Source organism: Borostomias antarcticus (genome assembly GCF_949987555.1).
Source record: "Borostomias antarcticus genome assembly, chromosome: 6".
NCBI lineage: Eukaryota > Metazoa > Chordata > Actinopteri > Stomiiformes > Stomiidae > Borostomias > Borostomias antarcticus.
In genome coordinates, this window is record NC_140239.1 from 25,435,510 (window position 1) to 25,460,973 (window position 25,464).

Genomic DNA, 25,464 nt, shown 5'->3' on the forward strand with positions numbered 1-25,464 from the left:
CTCCCTCTAAGCCCCTCCCCTCAACCCCTCCCACCTGAGTCACTTGTGTGCAGAGACGTATACTACCGATTGGCTGCTGTCCGGAGACCGGGGAGATACAGGCAAATGTAGGCACTCTGGGAGAGAGATAGGCAGTGTCATTCATAACCACAATATAAACTCCCTTAGTGGTCTGGCCAAACGCTTGATCTCCTTCTCCTCTCCGGAGGGGGGTGTTGTTTTAATCTTGCTATATTTCATTGTTTTAAATTGTATATTATGTATTACACATGTATTTAAAATGTGTAGCAATCTGGTCTTCAGTGTCCCGGAGAGGGAGTAGCAGTAGCCTATCGGGGTGCGGGAGGGGCACCGAGGGTGGGCGGTAGCCTACAGGGGTCTCTGAGGGTGTACACACATCTATGCCAGTGGGCCCTTATTCTGTGGAGTCCCTCCCCCTTAGGTTGTTGTTTTGCAGTGGGTACTTGAACCATTAATGCAGTGCTCTGCTGTGTGGAGTTGTCCAGTGGAACACGAGTGAGACCGCTGTGGTACCGTTGTCGTCTACCTTGTAGGGTCACCTGACGCCTCCAGGGGGCGCTTTAGACCATGTTTGTGATTTTATGAAATTGATTAGAAATAAAAGTGATATTCTTCTATGAGTGTGTGCTGTAGTCTTCTGCCTGACGTTTGACCACTACCCCATTTTTGAGGGTGACCCACGGTATATACTATATTCCCACTATTTCATCATATTGGGCTCGTCATCATATTAGGCTTGTCATAATTATTTCAGAATTCTCCTTCAATCAAACTTGAATTATGCTGCCTAAGAGACAATCTGAAATATTTATATTAGTATTTAACCCATTAGGAAAACATACGACAAGCAGTTCAAGGTCTGTCAATCCTTCTGGTCAATGCTCTCTATTCACTATTCACTGGCATTCGGTCCCTGCGTCAGTCCAGACCCCAGTATAACGAGGCTTCACACATGGGACTGAGATGTCTATCATGATAGGAACCAGCAGATCAAGCATAATACATAATATGACATCGTATCCTGGAATTACGTTTTGGTTTATTATCCCCGACTCTCAACACAGTCTGAGAACAGCCTATTGGGGCCCCACACCTCTGTGAACAATGAAAAACGTCACCCCTCTCCGATTACACGGGCACTCCGCTGCTTTTTTCTGAATAGTTTTGAGGGGGATGTCCGCCCAGAGCAGCACGCTGTGGCTCACCCAGAGAAAAGAGCGTTCCCGTATTCAAACATCTGACCCCGGCTCAGGGGAAAGACGGCAGGAGAACACAGAGGAACTGGGGCCCGGTTGACGGGCGTCGTTATTCAGCGACCAGAGGGAGAGCTCTTTCATTGGTGTCAGGGGAGAAACATGTAAATCCTTTCCCATGGTATTTATCTGCTGCTTTTGTGCAGCTAGCTTAGCTCACTCTTCTCAGTTGGCATCCCATGGCGGATGAATCATCGGGTGCCAGCAGGAATTTAGGCCTACGTCTCTTTACATCCATTGCCAGTTCTCCCACTGTGGACTCTTGACAGAGTTTTGCCACTGACAATGTAGTGTCTTTGTACGTTGTGGTTTTTAAATAGCATACCTTTGTAGAGGTTATTTAAAGAGACTCAAACAACACACCGTGCACAAAGACATGCCTCTGACAAGGGAGGGACAAAACCCAAGCACAGCCACTCAGCCATCACAAAAAGCACCTCCTCCCTCTTAGACCAAACCCCACCCCAGGATCCCGCTGCTGTGGCCGTGCTCGCTGACCGCAGATAGCCTACTGTAGCCACAGCCTGCGCTCAGGCGACAACGCAGGTGTGACTGCATCTGAACGGGGAGACTTCTGCGACACGTCCACACAGACTCCTTCTGCCAGCGCTATAGGACCTGCTGTATGAGTTGACACGATAGACAGGTTCAGTTCAGGTTCAGCTCAGGTTCAGAGAGCGAGAGAGAGAGAGAAGGAGCAGGAGCATGGATTTTGACGAAATTCTTGTCCAAATTGGGGGCTTTGGGAAGTTCCAGAAGATCCTGTATGTATGGATTTGCCTGCCTCAGATCTTGCTGGCGTTCCACATGCTGGTGTCCATCTTCACCGGGGCTGTGCCGCCTCACCTCTGTCGCTCCGCTTGGCTCTCCAGCTCCACCTTTTCAAACTTCAGCTTCAGCCTGGAGTCCGGCCTCGCCGCTGCTGACCCCGGTCTGGCCTGTCCGCCTGCCCGGCTAAACCGCAGCGCCGCCTCGCCGCCTGGCGACCGCCACGGTGGCTGCCCAGGGGGATGGGAGTTCAGCAAGGAGACCTTCCGCAGCACCGTGGCGACCGAGGTGAGTAGCGCCGCACGGTGAGGCAAGGCACGTTTATTTGTATAGCCTAGCACATTTCAGCAACAAGGCAATTCAAAGTGCTTTACATGAGACATTAAAAGCATCAAGATAAAGTGCAACACATAAAAGGTCATATAAAACGAAAAGCAAAAAAGTGGCCTACATTTAAAACAAAATACAGGAATAAAAGTTGCAGTGCAGTGTATGAAAAAGAAAAGAAAAGTCTTGATTTAAAAGAACTGAGAGTTGCAGCAGACCTGCAGTTTTCTGAAAGTTTGTTCCAGATGTGTGGGGCATAAAAACTGAACGCTGCTTCTCCATGTTTTGTTTTAACTCTGGGGACAGAAAGCAGGCCTGTGCCAGACGACCCGAGAGATCTGGATGGGTCGTAGCAGCAGATCAGAAATATATTTTTGCCCTAAACTGTTGAATATGGTTGAATTTCAAAGAAATGCCTTTTAATATGATCCTGTTAGCTATTTCCTAATTATGATGATTGACCTCTGAGTATGGCTGTCGGCTTGAGTTTTCGGTAAGCAACGGTGTCCCTCTTCCATAGACTTATGAGATAAAGACATTCCATGGCTGGTACACTCTGTGCTAAACACCATTGTTGTGGTTAGAGATAAATGCCTGGGCGCCGAACGTGTCAAAACAAGGCCACAGAAGAGATCAGAGAGACAGTCTTATCTGAGAAGAGACGAGGGAGGGGGGACACTCAAACCACATAAGAACGTTGCAACGAGACCAATACTTTTGTGGTATCTTTCAGTTCTTAACTTTTGGGTCAAAAGTACTTCAGGAGAAAAATGCGGTCAAATCAACATTTTATTGAGCATGCCTAACAGGGCCAGAACTTAGGCAATACAAAGGTTCTTTTACGAGGTGGCGAGCTTATATCTTGGCTTCAGGCCAAATATCACATGACAAACAGATTTGCATACAAGGGATGTTCATTAACACAGATCTGATCAACTAGTCTTGTAATTGGTCAACAGGTCACTGAGCCCTGCCCCCCTCCGGACATGGGGCACGTTTGGGTTATCCTGTGTCCTCCTAAGATCACGTTTACAACTGTAGACTTCCTGACTTCTTCTTCAGAGGTGTTATCTTTATTGGCCCAGGGACAAAGGAATGATGACTCAGGACAGGACATATGTTGTCATCTAGATGTTAAACTACTTAAGTTAACAAAGTTCTACCTAAAGTGAAGTTTATTCATTATTCTTAGTAAATTGATTACTACATGAGAGTAATACAAATGTATTGATGTAATACAGTATAATACAGTATAAAAATATACCACACTTTGATTTGGGTCCAGACAGCATACAGAGAGGTCAACTGTACATTAGGCCATGCCATTGTCTTTTGTATGTAAAACCTTCTGGGATAAACCGCTTTTGCTGAGGCTAAAATCCCGTGTTGGAGAGATTCATTTGGAATACACCTGAAAAGGAGACACTGGACTGTGTGGTATTGTATGAGATTGGGGCCGTCTTTTATTGAAATCAAAACACAACGCAGAGCTAATCAAGGACAATAATAAAAGACAACGAGATTCATCAAAACCATTCAGTGCTTTATAAACCAACAGCAGTAAGTCAATTCTTTGACAGACAGGAAGCCAGTGTAAGGACTTCAGAACTGGAGTGATGTGCTCCACTTTCTTGGTCTTAGTGAGGACGTTCTGAATCAGCTGCAGCTGTCTGATCGATATTTTAGAGACCTGTAAACACACCATTACAGTAGTCGAGTTTACTGAAGATATCGCATGGACAAGTTTTTTCCAGATCCTGCTATTCTGCTGCTTTATTTTTATTTAGTTGAAGAAAGTTCTGGCACCTCCAATCATTGATTTGTTCAATGCACTTACTCAGCACTTTTTGTTGAATTTTGTTCTTTTCCATTACTTGAGCTAGTGGTAGCAGGTAAATGTTGAACAGAAGAGGCCCCAGAATGGAGCCTTGGGGAACTCCACAGGTCATTTTTGTGTGCTCAGATTTGTAATTGCCTATAGACACAAAGTATTCCCTGTCTTTCAAGTAGGATTCAAACCAGTCTAGCACTGTGCTAGAAATTCCCAGTCAGTTTTCCAGTCGGCCTAGTAATATGTTGTGGTCAACCATGTCAAATGCAGCGATGAGATCCAGTAATACTAAGACTAAAATTCTGCCATTGTCTGTGTTTAAATGGATGTCATAGAAGACCTTAACGAGCAGATGAATTGTACAGTATGGAGGACATACTGTACAATTCACAGGAGGGAAATAATCAGACTTCAGTGATCTGGAACTTTTGACTTCTCTTATGTGGATTGAAAAAAGCTAAATAATTCAGCATATTCTTATTCTCTCTATGCGTCACAGTGGGACCTGGTGTGTGACAACGCCAGTCTGAACAGCATCGGCGCTTCCATCTACATGTTTGGCCTTCTGGTGGGGGCGGTGCTGTTTGGGGCCTTAGCCGACAAGTGAGTTTAAAATGGCCGAACACCTCATGTTTTACAGTCAAAAACATTTCCTTCGTTGCAGGTCATATTATGAGCTAAATAGCATAGAGAAGTTCGCCCACCAAGCGAAAAGCATTTGAGATATTCTAGCAGTGGGGATTTTACAGATCCAGTCTAATTTGCAGCACATGTCCAACTATTCAAACCCAAGTCATTCTCAACCCAGCAGCAGACCAGCAGTGAAGTTGGTTGATTTTTAAGGACTATATCCCCTCTGTTGTTGCAGGTATGGTCGCAGACCCATCATCTTGGCTGGCTTGGCCATTCAGACAACCTTCGGGGTCGGAGCTGCCTTCGCGCCCAACTTCTATATCTACGTTTTCCTGCGCTTTATGGTTGGAACTTCTATCTCAGCTGTCATCATGAACGCATTTGTTTTAGGTTAGTCCTCAAAAAACACATTGATTTAGGGTTTCAGATCCCAGTATACAGTATTCATTTGACGTCTCAGATGAATTGTCTTGTAATCTAGGCCGCGTGAAGCCTACAGTATGCCATGCTCTTGTGATAACTTTGTCTGTGGACCCTATAGGCACAGAGTGGACAGGATCAAAGCACCGAATGCTGGCCGGTATCATTACCGATTACTTCTTCGGATTTGGCTACATTATCCTGGCAGGAGTGGCATACCTCATACGCGACTGGCGCAAGCTCCAGCTGGCTATCTCAGCACCCGGCTTCCTCTTCATCTTCTACATCTGGTGAGTAAGTAGCCTACAACGCAAGGCTGCACAGCTGCAGTCGTCACCCCTAAGAAAGATGTATATCAAACATATTCTTTTCATTAGGCAACTCTATTTTGAACTTCCTTTATTTCTACCGTAAGATAGAATGCTGACGGCAGGCTATCTGAGGCTACTGTAGCTAGCTGGTAGCATTGTAAACCAGCTGGTAATCCGCCCCTTGGGTTGACCGTAGCACTGCATATAAGCGTATCCTGCCGCGCATGCAGAACTATTTTTTACCGGACAACACCAGTCAAGAGCCGCTGATCCAAACAACTTCACAGGTGACACTGCACGCTCGGGGGTGCTGAGGAATGTAGGAATGTATGAAGTTGATTAGTTGATTCATACATTGATCAGTTGTCGAAATAATCGTGGACATTATACAGTAGTCGGTGGTCGTCGCAGGTCCAATTCCGTAATTGTAGAGATTTTAAATCTATTTTTATGTGAAGTACTCGGTCTGTGCATGTCATTTCTTTACTGTAAAGCACTTTGAGCTGCATTATTATTTTCACTATTATTATTATTATTATTATTATTGTTATTATTAGAGGAATTAATTCGTTTATAAACTGTATGCACACACACAGTGGTGCCAAGTGTTCACTCACCCTCAAATGTTTCACCATAAAGCAGGGGCCGGTTGCACAAAACATCTTAAGTTTTTCCCTTAAGTATGACCCTTAAAGGTTAATTTCCCCTTAGTTAAGGGGATTACTTAAGGGTGTTGCACAGAATCCCTTACATGGTTTCCTTAGCTAAGGGGAAACGTTAAGGGTTTTCATACAAGGAAAGAGATTTTACAGCAGTAAAATTGTAGTTTCCATGGTGACCATTGGTTTGCTTGCACGTGACCGGCTATCTGTCACAACACTACACTGGGACGTCCTGAGACGCTGGGGAAAATGTCTGAGGAGAAAAAGAGAAAGCCGAACTGGTCTGAGGAAGAGAAAGTTGTGCTCCTTGAAGAGTACAAAAAGAGACAACATGTAATAAAAGCTCGGTTCGACCCCAAAATCACACAACATAAAAAACAAAAAATGTGGGAGGAGATTGCGGCCCGGAGTGTTGATTTTCCCGATTAATAAATTGCTCCTCGTACTGGGTGGGTGCTTGAATCTTGATGTGCGTCCCGTCTATCACCCCGCACACTTTCGGGAAGCAGGCAACATTAAAAAAGTGCGCCGCTACCGCATCCTCCTCCCGTTTAGATGGGAAGTTGACCACCTCATCCAGCAGACCGGTAAGGGCGTTTGATACCCGGTGAACCACACGGCACACAGTAGAACGGTGGACATGAATAATGTCTGCGAGGACCGACTGAAAAGATCCCGTCGCATAAAATCGGAGCGCAATCATCAATTGCAACGGGGCTGGAAGCGCATAGCTTCGGAAGGTTGGGTGGTCCAAGCCCAGGCGGTCGGACAAGTCAAAAATGGACTGTCGATCAAATCTGTAATTAAATATCAGTTGTTCCTCACTAAGAGTGTCTAGTGGGTTCTCCCTGTCGCGGAACACTCTTCTTGGGACGCGATTTCCATCGTTTATGTTCATAAACGCAGCCATAACTTAGCTAAGGTTGGGGTAGAGGTCCCTTATGTTTTTTCCCTTATTTTGCTTGCTAAGGTCTTTTGTGCAACACCTTAACTGACTTTAAGGGACTCCTTAAGTACTATTATACCGAGATAAGTAGAAAACCTTAAATACTTGAGGGACATCTTAAGGAAACCTTAAGGGGAATACTTAAGGGTGTTTGTGCAACATATTTTATTTTAAGGAAACCTTAAGTCAGAACTTAAGGGAAATATTAACTTAAGGTGTATTGTGCAACTGGCCCCTGGCCTCCTTTCTTCCACCACATGGCTGACTGGTCATGTTTATCTCCGAGTCCCCATGGACGCCGCGTTTCATACGTGCTTGTTTATGCTCGGGTCTTTTGAACACCTCTCCTCCACATTCTCAGGGTTTTACCGAGGTCGGCCCGCTGGTTGATGGCCAACGAGAGGCACAAGGAGGCCATGAATCTGCTCCGCAGGGCGGCCCTGATGAACGGAAAGCCCCTTCAAGACCACCAGACATGGCAGGTGGGATTTGGCGGCACTCGCCACAAGTCATTTGATCACTGTGAGGTTCCTTCAGTCTTTGTGAATAAAAGCTCAACACTTTAGCACACAGTATTTTTATGCGCCAGGCTATAATGATTGTGCTTGTCCTCTCTCTCTGTTTAGTGGAACGGGGTGTATGCCACATGCAAAACACTTGCATAGATGTGAATGTGCACTTTGACAGCCGTGACTGTGACTGTCGTCACTTAAACACATTCTGCTTTTATTACCTTTCAGGGTTGCAAAGACAAGGTGACGCTGAAGGACAATAAAAAGCACTCCGTGATCGACTTGGTCCGCACTCCTAAAATGAGGAGACATTCGTTAATCATCTTTTACCTGTGGTTAGTGTCATTCCAGTCCTCTTGCTGTCAAAGTGTAATTTAGCCAGGGACAGAGATATGCCGTCGAACTCTTCACATTCCTCCTAACCTACTGTACATGTCACTCCTACCGTGTGTTTCCTTCTTTCTGTTGAAGCAAACATTACATTCTTGCCAGTTCCATGCCAGACTTACTGTTATTGGTATTGTTGTGCTTAAATAATCTGGTGTTTGTGGTTGGAGGAGCAGGCCTACCTACTTTACCCTTTCTTTGGAAAAGATCACTGATATTGCCAGGGTTCATGGCCAGACTTCCTCATTTTCTGTTTGTACCATTACAACCCCTAGTCTGTCGCTGTGTGTGTGTGTGTGTGTGTGTGTGTGTGTATGTGTGTGTGTGTTGTTTTACTGCTGTTAACATCTTCCAGCAGCATGTTAACCCTTCCAGGCCCACTTTCGATGAAGGGCAGCTTATAAAGGCGTCTTAAAGCCTCTATCTATCAGCACTAGATAAATGTGTCACTAACCCTTTATAAATGTATGTCAGGATTTATAAAGGGTTCACAGGCTTATGCCATAATCATAGTGGGTTATGTCACATGTGACATCGGTAGTACTGATGTCACAAAGTTATGCCACATTTATGAACCCTTTATACAGCCTGACATACATACTAGATACTGTAGATACTCAGTGATACTTTGTGACACATTTATGTAGTGTTTATAGAGGCCTTCTGAAGGCATAATTAAGCCTTCATAAGCAACATTCCTGTGGAGGGGAGATGGTTTTAGTGGCCATGTTCCCGTTGCCTGGCATGTGAAACTTAGACCTTAGGCTCGTACTGGAGGAAATACGCCTCAGTTACACCACACAATACTCACGCTAGCTTTCCACTCTCGTCTCGTCTCGCGTTCGCAGGTTTGTCAACGTGCTGGTCTACTACGGCCTGTCCCTCAACATCTCTGACTTCGGCCTGAACATCTACCTCACCCAGCTCATCTTCGGCCTGGTGGAAATGCCCGCCCGCACCGCCACCCTCTTCACCCTCAACCGCTCGCGCAGGATATCCCAGCTGGCCTTCCTGGCGGTCGGGGGCGTCGCCTGCCTGCTCACCATCTTCCTTCCAGACGGTACGGGCCACGCCACGCAAAGCACCGCCAGCTGTCAAGGACATGTAGGCGTAACGTATTGTTATAATTACATATCCAGAAGTGACAAAGGAGATTTTTCTCACTCTGAAAAGAGTGGAAAGTCTACACAGATTAAGTTATTTACAAGTGTAAGCAAACTGCAACAGCTCTTGAATGATGTCATGCTTGTGTTGTTTTATAGTTCTCTGTCTGAGGACTTGACCAATGGAAAGTCCTTGCAGCTGAGTTCATGTCGCTAGCTCCTTTTATGAGCCAGTAACGAAACCCTCCAGACTAGACGATAAACTCCCTGGTCAGTCCTCAAGGTTACACAGGGGAGTCTCACAGCCCCGGCGACAACCCAAGCTTAGAGTTCCCCGGCAGCGTCTACGCGTTTCGCAACCCAGTTTAGCGATAACACCATTGAGAGAGATCTTTCCAGTGTAGTAATAGACCGTCCCTGGTTCCTTGTATACCTTTCTGGTAATCCAGATAACTGGCTTTACACTCCCGACATTACCTACTTATGGTACGTATCTCATCTGAAACTGGAGATCTTAGGATTGTTGATGGTGGACGACACCCCACTTTCCTGAGACGTAGTTTTAACAGAAACAGACCAGTAGTTAGTGTGCCTGTGCATTTGGCCTGCTTCAAGTAGGTTGAGAACTAGATTCCCCCACCTAACCCTAACCCTAACCCTACACCTGACCCTCACTCTAACCCTAACCTTAACCCTAAACTCTATGGTGTTCTTGCTAAACTCCCGGCAGAGATGCCGACAACAGAGAGATACACACGGATTCGGTCCCCGAGATCACCTGCCACAACCCCCAGGCCTCATAACTCCTCCTTCCTTTCAGACCTCGCCGTCGCAAGAACCGTCCTGGCGATGGTCGGCAAGTTCGGGATCACCGCCTCCCTGTCCATTATTTACGTCTACTCTGCCGAGGTGTTCCCCACCGTCGTCCGGTGAGCATCGGTCGTCTTTTTACAGTTCCCAGCTGATCGTTGACGCGTAGGTCCTCCTGCTCCAGCTGAGTCGTTCAGGGACAGAACGTAAGAAAGAGGCGCCTTAGACTCTCCAAATTAAGTATACTAATTAATATTACTACTTATACCAATTAATTAATTAATTAGTGCAACGTTGACTTACAGTAGCTATGTGCATCCTCACCTCCCTGACCGTGTGAGGGGCAGGAATGTTGCAGGGCTGAGTGTGTGATTGGTCGTACAGCGCTGAGTGTGTGATTGGTCGTACAGGGCTGAGTGTGTGATTGGTCGTACAGGGCTGAGTCTGTGATTGGTTGTACAGGGCTGAGTGGTTTATTGGTCGTACAGGGCTGAGTGTGTGATTGGTTGTACAGGGCTGAGTGTGTTATTGGTCGTACAGGGCTGAGTGTGTGATTGGTCGTACAGGGCTGTGGCGGAGCCAGTGACCCACTGAATTCTCAGTCTTGATTCCAGAACACTGCAGTGTGTTATAGATTTATTCTAATAATTAAGAGAAGAGTAGTCGAGAATGCCAAGGTTTCATCTTTGCAAGTCCAAGCTGGTTACTTTTATTCCAAATAGATTACGAGTTTGCAAAGTCGGGCTCTCAGAGAAGAGAAAATCCACCAAGAGCCGTGATTATCATTGAAAAAGAGCATTATGAACACTGTGGGTGTAACCATACATGCATATTCAAAGCTCCATTAACCAATTATCAGTGAGTAGGCTAGGTCTGAGGGTCAACAGCTGAAGTAAACATTTACAGAGATCAAAGATAGTTGGGAGGAGGGCACTCCTAGTGAGGTCTCCTGCCATAAAGAGGGGTCAGGGAAGAATTTTTACAGCTCACATATCTGGCCCCCGGGTGATTACTGTTTTTTCGCTTCCCTCTGGAATATGTAGGGGTGGGATGTCTGCCCACCTCCCTTGTTCTCTGTAAAGCGCATTGTGTTGCCTCTGGGTATGAAATGCGCTATACAAATAAAGCTTTGATTGATTGATTGATAAAGGATTTTTTTTAGGCCTGGAGATAGTGGGGTCAGGACAATAAACAGGAGACAGCTGCTCACTTTATAACACAAATGATTCACAGTGAAGATTTCCTATGAGAATGTCTTGAGCAGAGAATACACTCATTTGAATTTATCTATTACAAGTGACAGCGACAGGAAGTGCGGAGTTTGGCTTTAACAGACACTCTCTTCTTCTCTGGTTCTTGTGCAGGCAGAACGGGATTGGTATGGGCTCCATGTGCGCGCGGGCGGGAGGGGTCTTGGCGCCCCTCATCTACCTCCTGAGGCGTGTCAGTAAGAACGCTCCCATGGTGCTCTTTGGCCTGTGCACTCTCCTGGGGGCGGGGCTGACCCTGCTGCTTCCCGAAACAGCCAATAAGCCTCTGCCTGACACCATAGAGGACGTGGACAGAGCCAATCACAGGTCGGGTTGGTCTCGGCCTCCGCCCACATGCAGTACCTCACTCAAACCTTTCTGCCCTTCGTAACAATACTGCAATATGACCAGCAGGAGAGAAGTGTGGCTGTACAGTAGTGCTACAGTATCATGTTAAGCCGGCATCTCTTTTGTTATTCCAGTGAGGAGAAGGGGAACATGAATGAACCGTGAGCAACAAAGGAACCCAAGCATCATCGCCTGAGAGCCAGGGACCAGGAAACCGTCTGCACTCCCACACCTGTGGTGCTGTCTTTGCCCAGACCCATGGCTTTATTTGTGTCCAGGGTTGTCTCTGATTGGCCACAGGTGCGCACAAGGTTTTTCTTTTTCACTGGCCGTAGCTACAGTAGCTACGATAGGGGCTGGGCCCACGTTGTGCCAGCCAGAAAGCAAAGAGGTCTTTCACTTCTCTGTTATCAAACTAGACACGACCTATAGTCCTGCTAACCCAGCTGGCTCATCCTGAGATAATATATGTCAGCTCACTATCAAACAAAGGCCTCAATGTAAAAGTGCTGGGTTGTCTTGTTTAAAACTACGATAACAAACCATGCAAATGATTACACTCATAACCTTAGGCACATAGTGACATATGTTTTAGTTGCATGTATTTGTGTAGTCTAATAGTGCATCCTTCATCCAATTAACATTTAAAACTTGATTCTAGCAAAGTAGCATGTAGCTAGGTAAAAGAAGGAACCTTTTATTCAAGTTGACCTGCCCTCCACTACCTGCGCTATATATTACCAGACAAAAAGACAAAGTAACAGCTGGGACTCCATTGCTTAGCTCTGTCACTCAGACTCAAACATACATGACACAAGGGGGTTTATTGGTCCTACAGTAGGCCTATGTATGTAATACGGGTACCATGCATAATGCTTATAACATGGCTTATTACTTAAGTACAGGTGCATCTCAGAAAATTGTGGAAAGTTCATTATTTTCCTAATTTAATTCAAAAAGTGAAACTTTCATATATTATAGATTCATTACACATGTAGTGAAATATTTCTTCTCAGAGAAGGTGGAGCTGTGCTGCAGAATGGCAGCCACCAGCTGAGCCCAGTGCTGTTTGCTTAACAGTGATGGATAGAAGATGAACAGTTATTATGAGATTGTTACTTCTTCTTTGTTACTTCCTACTGTTTCTGCTTAGGGCAACTTACACAAAGAAGAGAGCCATTCGGTCTGCCAACCAGTAGCACAACATTGCCACCCTCTGGTGGAAATTGGTAGTACTTCATATCATACAACGGATCAGTACAGTAAATCAGTAGAGTTGGACACCAGCCTGATCACATTAGTTTTGTGCCAGAAAACATTTAGCCTACAACACATTTGCACTTAATGTATGATTTTGGGTGTGTAACCCATGTTAAGGACTTGCCCAGGACGGGATTCAAACCCATGCTCTCCGGACAAGCTAACAGTTGCGCCAATAGGGACGTCCCTCTTGGAGGGACTGTCAGCGCTCCTTTGAGGAGTGAGTTTAACCAATCACTCGCTACCACTACCTGAGACTCACGAGAACACTTTGTCACTCAGTTACAGGTGCAATATCTATGTTTATCCATTAATTTCCATTTGTACAGATCATATACAACATATTGTGTATTATATTGTGTTGTTGCTGCAAGACAGGAGCCAAAAAGCCAAGATTTTTACTCTATTAAACTTGTGTGATGGAGTAACTAATAAAGGATCTTGAATAAAACAAAAGTTAATGACTGTTGTATTTAAGTTGTGAGAAAGATATTTCTCAACCTCATTTGTATAATAAAGTTTTGCTAACAGATGTCTAGGTGTGCTGCCCTGTTATTTTACTTATCCTACACAATAGTGCATCACTGGTTAGGGGCAGCGCATGAGGAACAACTGCAGCTTCTGTGCTCTGATTGGCTGCTATAATGTGTTCGGTGGATGGCACATGTCAATGATTCACTGACCCTGGGACATTAAGCAACTGGGATTTCAATTAGACTACGGCAGTGGATCCCTGAGAGGCAACAGCTGCAAGTGCCCATCCCCCTACAGAGGAAGTGCTGTAGCCTACTTGTCTGTGAAAGCTTTGACTAAATATGTTACTTGTTGTAGTAGCATTGTCTGTTGTATAAAGTGTTCCCTCAGAGCTCAGATGTGCGGAAAAGCCTAGAATGCCTTGAACTGATAGCTAGGTTATTTGCATATCTGACTGAACAGCTTTCATACTATGCCCAGTATATTCATCTTATGAAAATTGTCTTTCTGTCCAAACCTCTCTGCTTAGGTCTAGGCTGAACCACTGTTCAAACCTCCCCATAGTCATAATGTGGCTAAAGCTTAAGAGAGTTGGTTGCTAAGCTACTAAAGAAGCCTTTTGGTTACACATTGAGATGTTCCAACCTACACGCTTGCTTTACTGATAATATAATATATTAAACAACATTCTATCAATATGTTATGAAGTAGCATTCGATCAACATACTGTACATACAGGCCTATTTGCAGCTGTTAAACATATACAGCAGATGGCGCTCCAACGCAATTATCAGAGCACATCTGTTCCTTTTGCCCAGTCCAATTTTACCCAGTAGGCTTACACCGCTACACCTACACACCTTCCTCATATCCAGAGTGACAAATCTTGTACAAACATACAACACTATTTGTTTTTAAAAGGTTCTCTTACACCTCCAACATAGCCAAATTTAAAGTCCAAATACATAAAAAGTTAGTCTATAGCTCTTTGCTTATTTGACCTACTTTTACCTCAGATCATTTGGGTAGGTGTTTAAAATTGTGATTTATCCACACCAAATTAATATGATGTCCCGGTAGGCTACAAAAGGCATAGCCTACTGACACACCGAACCTGTTTACAATCCGCCGCCTCACCCCACTTCTACCTCTGTCTCCCACTCCCATTGGCTCGGGGGTCTGTCAATCTCCGCGTAAAACCCGTTAGTTCATCGTGGCCCTGTAAGCCAACGCCATCACATAGCGGCTACACAGAGAACACGGTAGCACGGGACTCACATAGCCTTAGCTCCTACTATTCCGTGTTGACAAAAACTAGAAGAAAGGGTATTCTTTACAACTACAATGGAATATAGACCTCCGGTTCATTAGACGGCTTAGACTGAGTAAGTATCATATTGAGACGCAGCCACAATGCGAAATGAATTACTTTGATTTAAGTGATTAGCGCATAAAAACGGCATGCGGGGTCTTATATTTTCATCAGTCTATAATGCATGTCGCCCGAGATTTAGTCTATAGGCTGTATTTTAGTTTTCAAGATGATGTTCAGATTCTAAATTCATCAAAATAGGCTAGCGGCAGAGCGATCGATTGCTGGGGTATGGGCCACTATGAGGTCCTCCTGGATAGTGTAACGCCTATTCATCAGAAATAAAACATGTCCACGGGCCTATCTGCAAGCAGCATGCAAACCTTGAATGACTTGACGCATAGACTACTGCTGCTTGGTGAAATGTTTACCATTGGAACTGGGCCCCGCAGTAGCGTAGTCTAATGTATGCACGCTTAAAGAGACGCCTGATGAAGGGCACTGTCACTTTGGCTTCGCGATAGTCTGCGTAGGCTACGGGCGAATATGATTAAACTAGTATCTGTGAAGATATCCCACAACCCTGTGGGTTGAAGCCTCTATAAAGGTTTGACTTTAACGATGCTAAATTTAGTCAGTGTTGTAAACGGTGTTTCCTTAAGTTTGTGAGATGCTTCCAGATGTGATTCACAGTTGCACGTACAAGCCCACATTCAGTCAAAGATTGACTGACACACTGGCCTGTATCAGCATTGCATATGATTGTTTTTGTCCCACTTTGCAATGACTTATCACAGTTTGTTTATATAAAATCACTTAAGTTACATAGAGCTTCTGTTAAATGATTACGTTGTTTATGTAAGGATAAGGATTGATGTAAAACATCCAGTATTTATATTATAGGGCACCCTTAACCCTTTGGATGCCAACTTTGAAAATGCCTGCCACTTTCCTTTGATGCTCTATTTGGGGTCAATTGTATGGTTGACCTTAACATCCTAACAAATTATATTAGACGTCCTTCCAAAATCATCTCATGATATCTGAAATGCAGCTGCTCCCTCTGTAAATAACCGTCCTGAAAATTTTGACTAGCTGTTACATCATGTAATGATCTAGTTGTGACAGTGCATAGTGGTGATCATGTTTTATTATGCCAGTACCTCCAGACAATCACTATTTGCCATTTGATGTCTTGGTAGGTGATTTGTGCAAGTCAAACATGTATTTGAGTGCATTTCCACTGAGGTGATAGGTTAGAGAGGTGTTTTCCGGTGGCACCATTAGTCTCTGCCATCTTGTTTCCTCTTGAAATTAACTACAGTAGGTTCTTCACATCCTGCTCTCATACATAATTGCAATAAATTACAGTAGTATGTGAACGATTCTCACAGATTTACAGAACAATTTGGTAGTTTCCTCTGCTAAAGCTGGGAGGTTTCAGGCATATTATCCCTATTTTCAGAAATCCTGTTTCCGTTGGGTTTTTGACCAGTGCCAGAGGTTGGCAGAGAGCTTGCTGACTCTACTCACTGTAAAATCACATGGAAAAATGATGCTTATTTTACAATTGTAGAAGGTAGGTTTGTATTACTGGCTGGAGTTCAGGTGTCAGGTGTGGCTGTTTTGTGCCTGAAACTGTCTTCTGGGTGCTCTGGCAATACACATAGTAGGTAACCTTGGAAACTGCAGAAAGCATGGATTACACAGAAACCATAGATCGACACAATCAACCTTTCATCTTAGAACATTTTATGCCAGATGGACCAGGAGCATATAGCATTTTTACATTTTAGTCATTTACAGACGCTTTTATCCAAAGTGACTTACAATAAGTACCTCTGCCCTGCCTATCTTCAATAGGCTACTCCTGTCTTTGTAGCTGAAGTGCATGCTGCTCCTGTCATAATGGACTTATCTAGAAGGGGAGGATTAACCCTGGCTGATTTTGATTTTGCAATGGCATACAAAGCCCTCTGTCGGTAATTCACCACTTTGGAGCAGCCAGACAGAGCAGTCAGACAGAGCAGACAGACAGAGCAGTCAGACAGAGTAATCGGACAGAGAAGTCAGACAGAGCAGTCAGACAGAGCAGCCAGACAGAGCAGTCAGACAGAGCAGCCAGACAGAGCAGACAGACAGAGCAGACAGACAGAGCGTTCTGACAGAGCAGTCAGACAGAGCGGTCGGACAGAGCAGTCAGACAGAGCAGACAGACAGAGCAGTCAGACAGAGTAGTCGGACAGAGCAGTCAGACAGAGCAGACAGACAGAGCAGACAGACAGAGCAGTCAGACAGAGTAGTCGGACAGAGCAGTCAGACAGAGTAGTCAGACAGAGCAGCCAGACAGAGCAGACAGACAGAGCAGACAGACAGAGCGTTCTGACAGAGCAGTCAGACAGAGCGGTCGGACAGAGCAGTCAGACAGAGCAGACAGACAGAGCAGTCAGACAGAGTAGTCGGACAGAGCAGTCAGACAGAGCAGACAGACAGAGCGGACAGACAGAGCAGTCAGACAGAGTAGTCGGACAGAGCAGTCAGACAGAGTAGTCAGACAGAGCAGCCAGACAGAGCAGACAGACAGAGCAGACAGACAGAGCGTTCTGACAGAGCAGTCAGACAGAGCGGTCGGACAGAGCAGTCGGACAGAGCAGTCAGACAGAGCAGCCAGACAGATCTGTTGCTCTGTGCAGAACAGGGCTGTCAAGCTACCATCCTATCACCCTGTTGTTTGCCCACGGAGCAGCATGGCAGGCTGGTCCTCGCTGCTGTACACACACACACACACACACACACACAACGTATATCACACGTGACATACATTACGTAGCATATGGGTTACCTGCACTGTGCATCATGTTGGAATCAGGGGATGTAGCCCAGGCCTACTGTGTGTGTGTGTGTGTGTGTGTGTGTGTGTGTGTGTGTGTGCGTGTGTGCGTGTGTGTGTGTGTGTGTGTGTACTCAACCGTTTTGTGGTTGACTGGGCTGAGTGTTTGAGTGGGGTCGGTTTTGGGGGTTACAGCGGTGACATCCTCTCACCCCTGTGACGGTAGTGTGTGAACCATTTGGAATGGGCTGTGACCAGGGCCAGCGCTGATGTAATCAACTCTAGCGTAGCGTCATCAAGAGCTGACAGTGGATCAGATGCCGTGACGGGCGGGGACACGCGTGCTGCGGGCCATATCAGCCGCCACCTCTGTGCCCAGCCGCACGCCAGCTCGAAGGGACCCGAGCACACACGTACGCGCGCCACAACAAAGCTGTCCTTTGTGTCTGCCGTCTAACGAGGACGAGAAACGCGTGTCTGTGTTTATGTTTTTTGCCCGGTTTACTGTAACAGGCTTGTCACAGATGAGTAAGTGTTTAGCCGTGGATGAATGTTCATTATGAGTTAGCCATGGGAGGGATGTACAGTATGCTGACATGTGACCACCAGAGAGGTCATGTGATCCCCTTCCCCACGTCACGCGCCCCTCTAAGATCTGTGTGGTCATACATGGGATTTCCTCTGAATGAGTGCACAAGAAAGCCTGGAGTTTTACTGTTAGATTTGTACATTCTAGATTGGATCCTCCAGCATGAATATGATTGGAAAATTGTGATTGGGGCCCGAATGCCACCCAAATGCATGCAAAAGGATTGTTGTTACATTTCATCAGATGCTGGAATGATATGACGCATGGTACTGATGTGCTTTCGTGAAAGCTTGTCAAACAGGGGATGGTTCAGGCCGGTGGAGACGTCATATTGGGAATATTCCTTCAAAGAAATTAAATAAGCTGGAATTGTTTGTCTAGCGCCGAGTCCCCAGAGTCAGGCAGATCGCATCAACACAATATTGTGTGTGTGTGTGTGTGTGTGTGTGAATTGCATGTGCGTGTGTTTTATACAAATGTAACCAGGTTCGCTGACGTGCTGGTTACCGATTAGAGGTTTGTTTCCACTGAGGAGAATAACATTGACTCTCGTTAGATTGTTCCAGCTTGAGAGCATTAGTGTCTGGGCTTCACCTAATGTTCTACTAAACGTTTTTCTATTTTGAATCTCTCCTCCTTTGAATCTCTCCTCTTCTTTTAATCTCTCCAGCTCCATTTATCTCTCATCTTTAATGCAGGCCTGTATTCAGAGGTTTAATACTGTGTTGGTGCTACTTGGAGTTTGACATGCAAGACTATATTTAAGATTCCATAACTGAATAAACGGGCCTACATGGATTCCGCCAACCACCAACCATCCAAATATTCTTACCACTGCACCACCAGCGGATCAGCAATGGTAGGTTCTTATAACAGGTTTCCACCATATGCTGCTGCAGTCTGAACAACAAGTCCAGATCATCTGGAGAGCTTGCACAGCTGGGGGAGCCGAGCAGTATGGTTCCTGTGGAAAATTAGTAGGAAGCTGAATTATCCTCTTATTTTGACTCACAAATGCCTTCTTTTATGAAAATTGTAAAAATAGTAACGTGCAGTATGATATTATGCGTAGCTATAGGGCTTGTTAGCTCATAGTCCACAAACGGTTAAACTGGGATTGCTTTAGGCCTTTCCCCGCCAGACAAAGTATAACTCATTTGTTTGGTTTCCCTCCCTCTGGAAGTAGAATAGAGCTTAGTATGTTTGCTAATTTATTAATGGTATGTTGTCCTGCAGCCTGTCTGAAGTGTTTGCATTTTCAGGGGAAAACAAGAGCTCTGTTTATCTTTTGCTCGAAGAGCTTTCATGCATATTTAAAACCATGGACTTTATGGCAGTTTTTCATGTCATACATGGACGTGTGTAACAAAGACCATGTTCTGTATAAACAATAGCTTCCCTGTCTCTGAGCCAGTGCTGCCGTGTTCATCGGAATTGCAAAAAAGAGGCAATTTTCATTCATGAATTTCAATGAGTTCCAATGTGGGCGTGTATCACAGGCCTACTGTATAATCGCTCTCACATTCCAACAAAACTCCCCGTGCCATCTTCAGTGTCAACTCAAGAAACTATAAAAGAGCACTATGTGTATCCTTTCACACAACAGTGACTTCGATTGCCTTGTTACGCGAGTTCGTCTGGCCACAACACGGATAGGTGAAGAGCAGCAGGGGAGTCTGTCCTCTGGCACAGCTCCACAGAACGGCAGCCGGGGTTGTTGTGTGCGACGGCTGGTGTCTCTCTGCCCTCCGTGTCGGCACTGCGCGGAGTCACTTGTCTGCATCGCTGCCGCGGCTGCCGGAGGTTGACAGAGGAGAGGAGACGGTTGCTCGTCCTGGCGCGGGCCTCCTCCTCCTGACGCACCGGCTCGGGCTCTCCGCGTGCCCCCGTTTAACCGGCGTCGCCAGGGGGACAGCGTCCGTAGTACTGACAGAGAAGGAAGGACTTTAGTACCTTTTAAAGCCCCGACGTCAGAGGGGCCTTTTGGCCGTCGCTAATATTAACTTCCTCTTCTCGAGTTACTGCGCCGAGGCGGCAGAGAGACGTGTCGCTCGCGTTCACGTCGGCAGGCTTCCTCGTCGTCAGCGAATCTCTGCTTCTCATTCTCTCTCTCTCTCTCTCTCTCTCTCTCTCTCTCTCTCTCTCTCTCAGAGCTTCCTGTGAAGAAGTCATGATCGCATTTCATGTGACTGCCGTCAGTGTGCATCTCTTCAAAACCGCAGCTCTGCTGTCAGCATAATGCAGGTGGCTACATGCGGCGTCGACTGTAGACTCACTCCAGTTTCCAAATCAGAGCGCTCGCCTGCAGGTATCGGCTTAGTAAATGCTTCTATTATAGAAATGGCAAGGCGCCCCACTTTCCTCTCAGAGAGTAGACCTGAAAGCCAACCTGACGCGGGAGAGTGAACGTCTCCCTTCCACAAACGTTCAAACGTTATTCAAGTGTATTTCAAGTACAAAGAGTGCTGTCGGGGCTGTATTGTACAGTCAGGCCTGCCCTGTGTGGCGTCTGCGCAGTGGCGCTCAACAACTTGCCGACAGTTTATCATTCACAATCGGAAAGCCCGTTCATTTCACGTTTACAAAACGAAACTGAAAGTGTTCCATCTCACCGCGTCGGCTCGGGGCCGGGGGGAAGGGGCGCCGTGGCGGGGGGGTTCGCCCAGGGTGGCATATAAGCTAGAAACGCTACTGCGTCTGCGGCCTTCCCAGCAGCCTGTGAGCGGAGAGTGGCCCCAGCCGCCCGCCAGGCCGGCTTTGTGATGGGGGGCCTTCGGGCCACTCGGCCAGCCCAGTGGAGAATGACTGGGCTCGTTGTGTCCCGCCCGGCCATGTGATCTCTGTGTGGCTGAATGACTTCTGACGCCCACAACCTCGGTGCCATTATGTTTTATTGGAGGGGGTGGGGGACAGAAAGACAGCCAGCTAGCCTACTGCTCTGCTCTACTCTGTTCTGCTCTACTCTGCTCTGTTATGCTCTACTCTGCTCTGTTATGCTCTACTCTGCTCTGTTATGCTCTACTCTGTTCTGTTCTGCTCTGTTCTGTTTTGCTCTGCTCTCTTCTGTTATATTCTGATATCCTCTGCTCTGTTGTGCTCTGTTCTGTTGTACTCTTCTCTGAGAAAGAGAGATACAGGAGGAGAGAGAAATCAACAGACAGAAACAGAGAGTGAGGGGGAGCGGGGTAGAAAGTGGACACAGAGACATGTAGCTAGGACAGCTAAATGGCAATTTTCTGCCACTGAGGGGGGCCATAAATCACATGTTTCCCTCCCATGCATAATGGAGCCAGTTTATTTTTGGGATTCTTTTTTCGTTTCATCCACAGATCCCAACGCTAGACTGGCTCTGTAAATCCTGAGAAAATAAACAGATCTTCTTGTGAATTAGCATCTGGCAGAACATGTGAATATTACTGAATGATGCTCTGGCTTTGAGCAATGTTGGCAGCGCTGGTTTGTTCTAGCTGTAGAATTTGTATGTCGATCTTTTGGTAGCCTAGTCCATATGCTGTATTAAACTGCTTTCAAAGGCTCCTGTCAGCGGACTGTCTCCTGCTTGAGACTGGACATGGACCGGACGAGCTCCAGTAGATGATGTTATGCCTTAAGGAGCAGCAGCAGAGAACAATGGGTCAAGGAACGTCTTGAAGGAGGAGTGAGAATGTCTGATTACTGCCCCTCTCTCTCTCTCTGCCTCCCTCTCTCTCTCCTTCTCACTCTCTCTCTCCTTCTTGCTCTGCCTCCCTCTCTCCCACTCTCCTTCTCTCCCCCACTCCCTCTTCCCTCTCCCTCCTTCTCTCTCTCCTTCTCTCTCCCTCTAACTCTCTCTCCCCCTCTCCTTCTCTCTCACACTCATTTTCATTCTCTCTCCCCTCTCTTTCTCTCTCTCTCTCTCTCTCTCTCTCTCTCTCTCCCTCCTGTCTGTCCCTCTGTCTGTCTGTCCGTCCACCCGGCCCTGTGAGGAGGCTGAGCTAATCAACACGTCGGGATGCTCCTGCTTTCCTTCCACTAACTCTCTCTGGCCCCCATACTCCACTAGATCTACTCCACTAGTTACTGGTTGGTGTGTGTGTGTGTGTGTGTGTGTGTGTGTGTGTGTGTGTGTGTGTGTGTGTGTGTGTGTGTGTGTGTGTGTGTGTGTGTGTGTGTGTGTGTGTGTGTGTGTGTGTGTGTGTGTGTGTGCGTGCGTGCGTGCGCGCGCGGAGCAGCAGTGCGTTGCAGCAGCAGCAGTGCGTTGTTCCGTGCAGTTTTCAGGGCAGGAAGTGAGAACACGCACGGCGTAAAAGTCAAGTGGTTCACATCAGATTAGATTAGCGAAGTCAAACTTGTGGCTAATGGGTTGTAACAGATTTGGCGCTGGGAACTGCTGGGAACACAGAGCGAGTTGAAGATAAATTGCAGTTTGTAAACGTGCCGTGGATCTAACCCCCTGTCCCTGCGGGCGCCACAATGAGCCCCCTGTGGACCGTTAGTGCCTCTTGGTTTCAAAGTGCCGGCAGCGGCCGCAGAGGTGTTTACGGTACGCCCTGTTTGAAGCGGGGATTTATTTGTGTGTACCAGAGAGTCGTGCTCGGTTGACGTCGTACTCTGCTGCATGTATCTGTGCTGAAATTGCTTTAGGTGGTATTAAGTGTTGCTCTGCTCCACCTCGACATGAGCTACTTGATTCATTCATAGCACTTGAGAGACCGCTGTTATTTAAGCGCACCGACCGACGTCTGCCTAATACCCCAGAACAGCGGATATGAAGTGGAGCGAGAGAGAGTGAGTGGAGAGTGGAGCGAGAATTGAAATGAGGCCATCATATCATTTGATGAGTTCTGGCACTGGTAGCCTACTAGCTGGAGCAGCTCTGAAACCTGGTATTTTATACCATATTGAGGTCACTGTTTTAACAGTCGCTGCATCAGGACCAGGGGGGGGGTTCCAAAATCGAGCGAGCCCCAATTTTGTTTATGTCAATACATGACATTGACGTTCGTGCTTTATTGAGTGAGACAGTGAATAATTGAACGTTTCTCTGTCCGCAGGCCCTCTGTTTTGGTGCACAAGGAAATGTGGAGAAAATAAAGATCCAGATAATCTGAAGAACCCGAGGTACGGGCGGCCATTTTAATTACTGCTCACAAGCCACACATACACACACACACACATACACACACACACACACACACACACACACACACACACAAACACAAACACACACATATATACACAGCTGCCCACTAACTGGTTCGGAGTTTCTGCTGCAGGCACTCCTGCTGTCCATACATTTCTGCTCACACACGTGTAGATCCCATATGCTGTGAGGCAGAGAGAGAGAGAGTGGGTGTGTGCGTGTGTGTGCGTGTGTATGTGAAAGTGCAGTCATCTGAGCCATGAATTCCAGACTGACCTTTAGCTGGTAGATGGTGTAAATTATGTTGCGGGCTTGACTGTATGTGACCCTCGAGTGGAAGTCTGGCAATCAGAGAATCAGACAGTGCTCTCTGTCTCTCTCTCTCTCTCTCTCTCTCTCTCTCTCTCTCTCTCTGCCCCCCCTGTCCCCTGTCCCCTGTCCTGGCGTCTGTTAATCCTGTCATTGTCAGCCCACAACATGACTGGCGGGTTAATCTGGGGTCAGCCCAGTGCACAACAGGCCTCCATTCTCACGCAGATCCTCTCCCTCTCTCTCTCTCTCTCTCTCCCTCCCTCTCTCTCTCTCTCTCTCTCTCTCCCTCTCCTTCTCTCTCTCTCTCCCTCTCTCTCTCTCTCTCTCTTGATCCGTTCCTCTCCTTTCTACGACTGACGCGGCGGCGTCTTTGGGAGAGGAAGAAACGTTTCTCGTCGTAATCCCCGTCTCTCTCGACGCGCCGCGCGTCTCCTCTCCGTCTCCCAGAGCATCGCCGGACGACTTATCAACGCTGAGCAGCTCTGTGTTCCGTTCCCCGTCCGGCTCGGGTCCGGCCCAGTCCACGGCCTACGGCGCCACGTCTCCGGTCCGGCCCGCTGCGCAAAACCGCCCCCCCCACCTCCCCGCCTGGCACTGAGCCGGCTTGTTTTCGCGGCTATAATCGGTCATGCCGCCCCCCCCCCCCCCCGACCCGGCCAGAGAGGTCCGCAGCCGGCGGTTTCCTCTTCCTGGAGGGGACTCGGGTCCGCGGGCCGGCCGGGGGTCAAAGGTCATGTGTTGCTGGAACCGCCGGCGTTTCATCGTACAGAGGGATATAAATGGAATGGAGGGATGGGTGGTGAATTCCTCAACAGTGGCACAGTGGAAATCGGTCGTCGGCGGACGCACACACACACACACACACACACACACACACACAAGGGCTTCTTCCAGGAATCCGGAGGCAGCCGGGTATTCCACATTATAGGAACGGAGAGACCGATGTCTTCACAAAGCGTGGCGACTGTGGCAGTTTCCTGGGACTCTGGGAGAGAGTGTGTGTGTGTGTGGGGGGGTGGGGGGGCACACGGAGTCTTTGTGTGTGTGTGTGTGTGTGTGCGAGCGTGCGTGTGTGTGTGTGGCATAGTGAAACCGGACATGACTCACTGATTCCGGGGTGGTTTAATGTCAACAACCCTCATCTCTTTCCTTGACTTGCCGCTGTACTACAGTATTCACGGTCTGATCACGAGTTCAACTAAATACTGAACTCTTTGATTGATTGAACTCCATCCTCCTACCGTTTTCATAATGATCGTTTTCTATAACATTTTGAGTCCTTAAATATTCACTGCAACGCCTTCCATAGTCCCAGCCCCGACTTCCCCTCCCGTCAAACCCTTTCTCTCACACACAACACACACAAACACACACCACCCACGTACAGTAAGAACCGGGGCAGTGTGTGTTCGGAACCGGTGTTTCCAAAAGGTTGGGGGAACCCCCGGACCGGCGCTCTGCTCGCGGTTCTCTGCGGGTCTGACGTCCCAACGGCGCCGTGGCGCTCCTCTAACTACCCGGCCCCTTTTAGCCGCACTACATTATGTTGTTGACACGTCGTTCGCAGGCCCCGCCCCCCGATGCTCTAATGAAGCCACTCATTACAGTGGCTTACGTGATGGATGGTAGAGTATGGGAGGTGTGGCCTATATAGACTACAGGATGTATCCAGATTGGTAGCATGTAGCCCGCTCTCTAAGCCTCCACCGACCAGACCTGGGGTGGTCAACATACTTGTGAATGCTCATTTAAAATCGTTTCATTTACCTTTCTGTGCTCCACTGGTTACGTCTGCCACAACAGAACCGACGGGCTGTCCCCAAGCCCCGCAGGCAGACTCAAGCAAACAACGAAGTGATGAAAAAATTGCATTTTCGACCCGCGTCCCCCCGCCACCCGAACCGCAGGACGCCGCGTGAACCTCAGGCCTCTCGCGGCGGTCCGCCGTTAAACCCCGCCCTTTACGGGTCTCTTGAGTTTACT

General features: G+C 47.2%; 2 protein-coding genes across 2 annotated transcripts in view; both read left to right on the top strand.

Annotated features, from left to right (window-relative positions):
* Positions 1–1,979: 1,979 nt before the first annotated feature.
* Positions 1,980–24,079, top strand: LOC311310583 (solute carrier family 22 member 13; the record flags this gene model as incomplete). The annotated part of the gene is made up of 10 exons (XM_084440093.1): positions 1,980–2,330; positions 4,700–4,803; positions 5,069–5,223; positions 5,375–5,543; positions 7,534–7,654; positions 7,913–8,019; positions 8,920–9,131; positions 9,995–10,103; positions 11,349–11,561; positions 23,929–24,079. The coding sequence occupies 10 exons, from the start codon at positions 1,980–1,982 to the stop codon at positions 24,077–24,079; spliced, it is 1,692 nt and encodes a 563-aa protein (XP_084296219.1).
* fynb (FYN proto-oncogene, Src family tyrosine kinase b) overlaps positions 14,577–25,464 on the top strand; it is a 46,855-nt gene continuing 35,967 nt past the window's right edge. The window contains exon 1 of the mRNA XM_084439938.1: positions 14,577–14,701. The gene's annotated coding sequence lies outside the window, so the exon portion shown is untranslated. The remainder of the gene's footprint in view (positions 14,702–25,464) is intronic.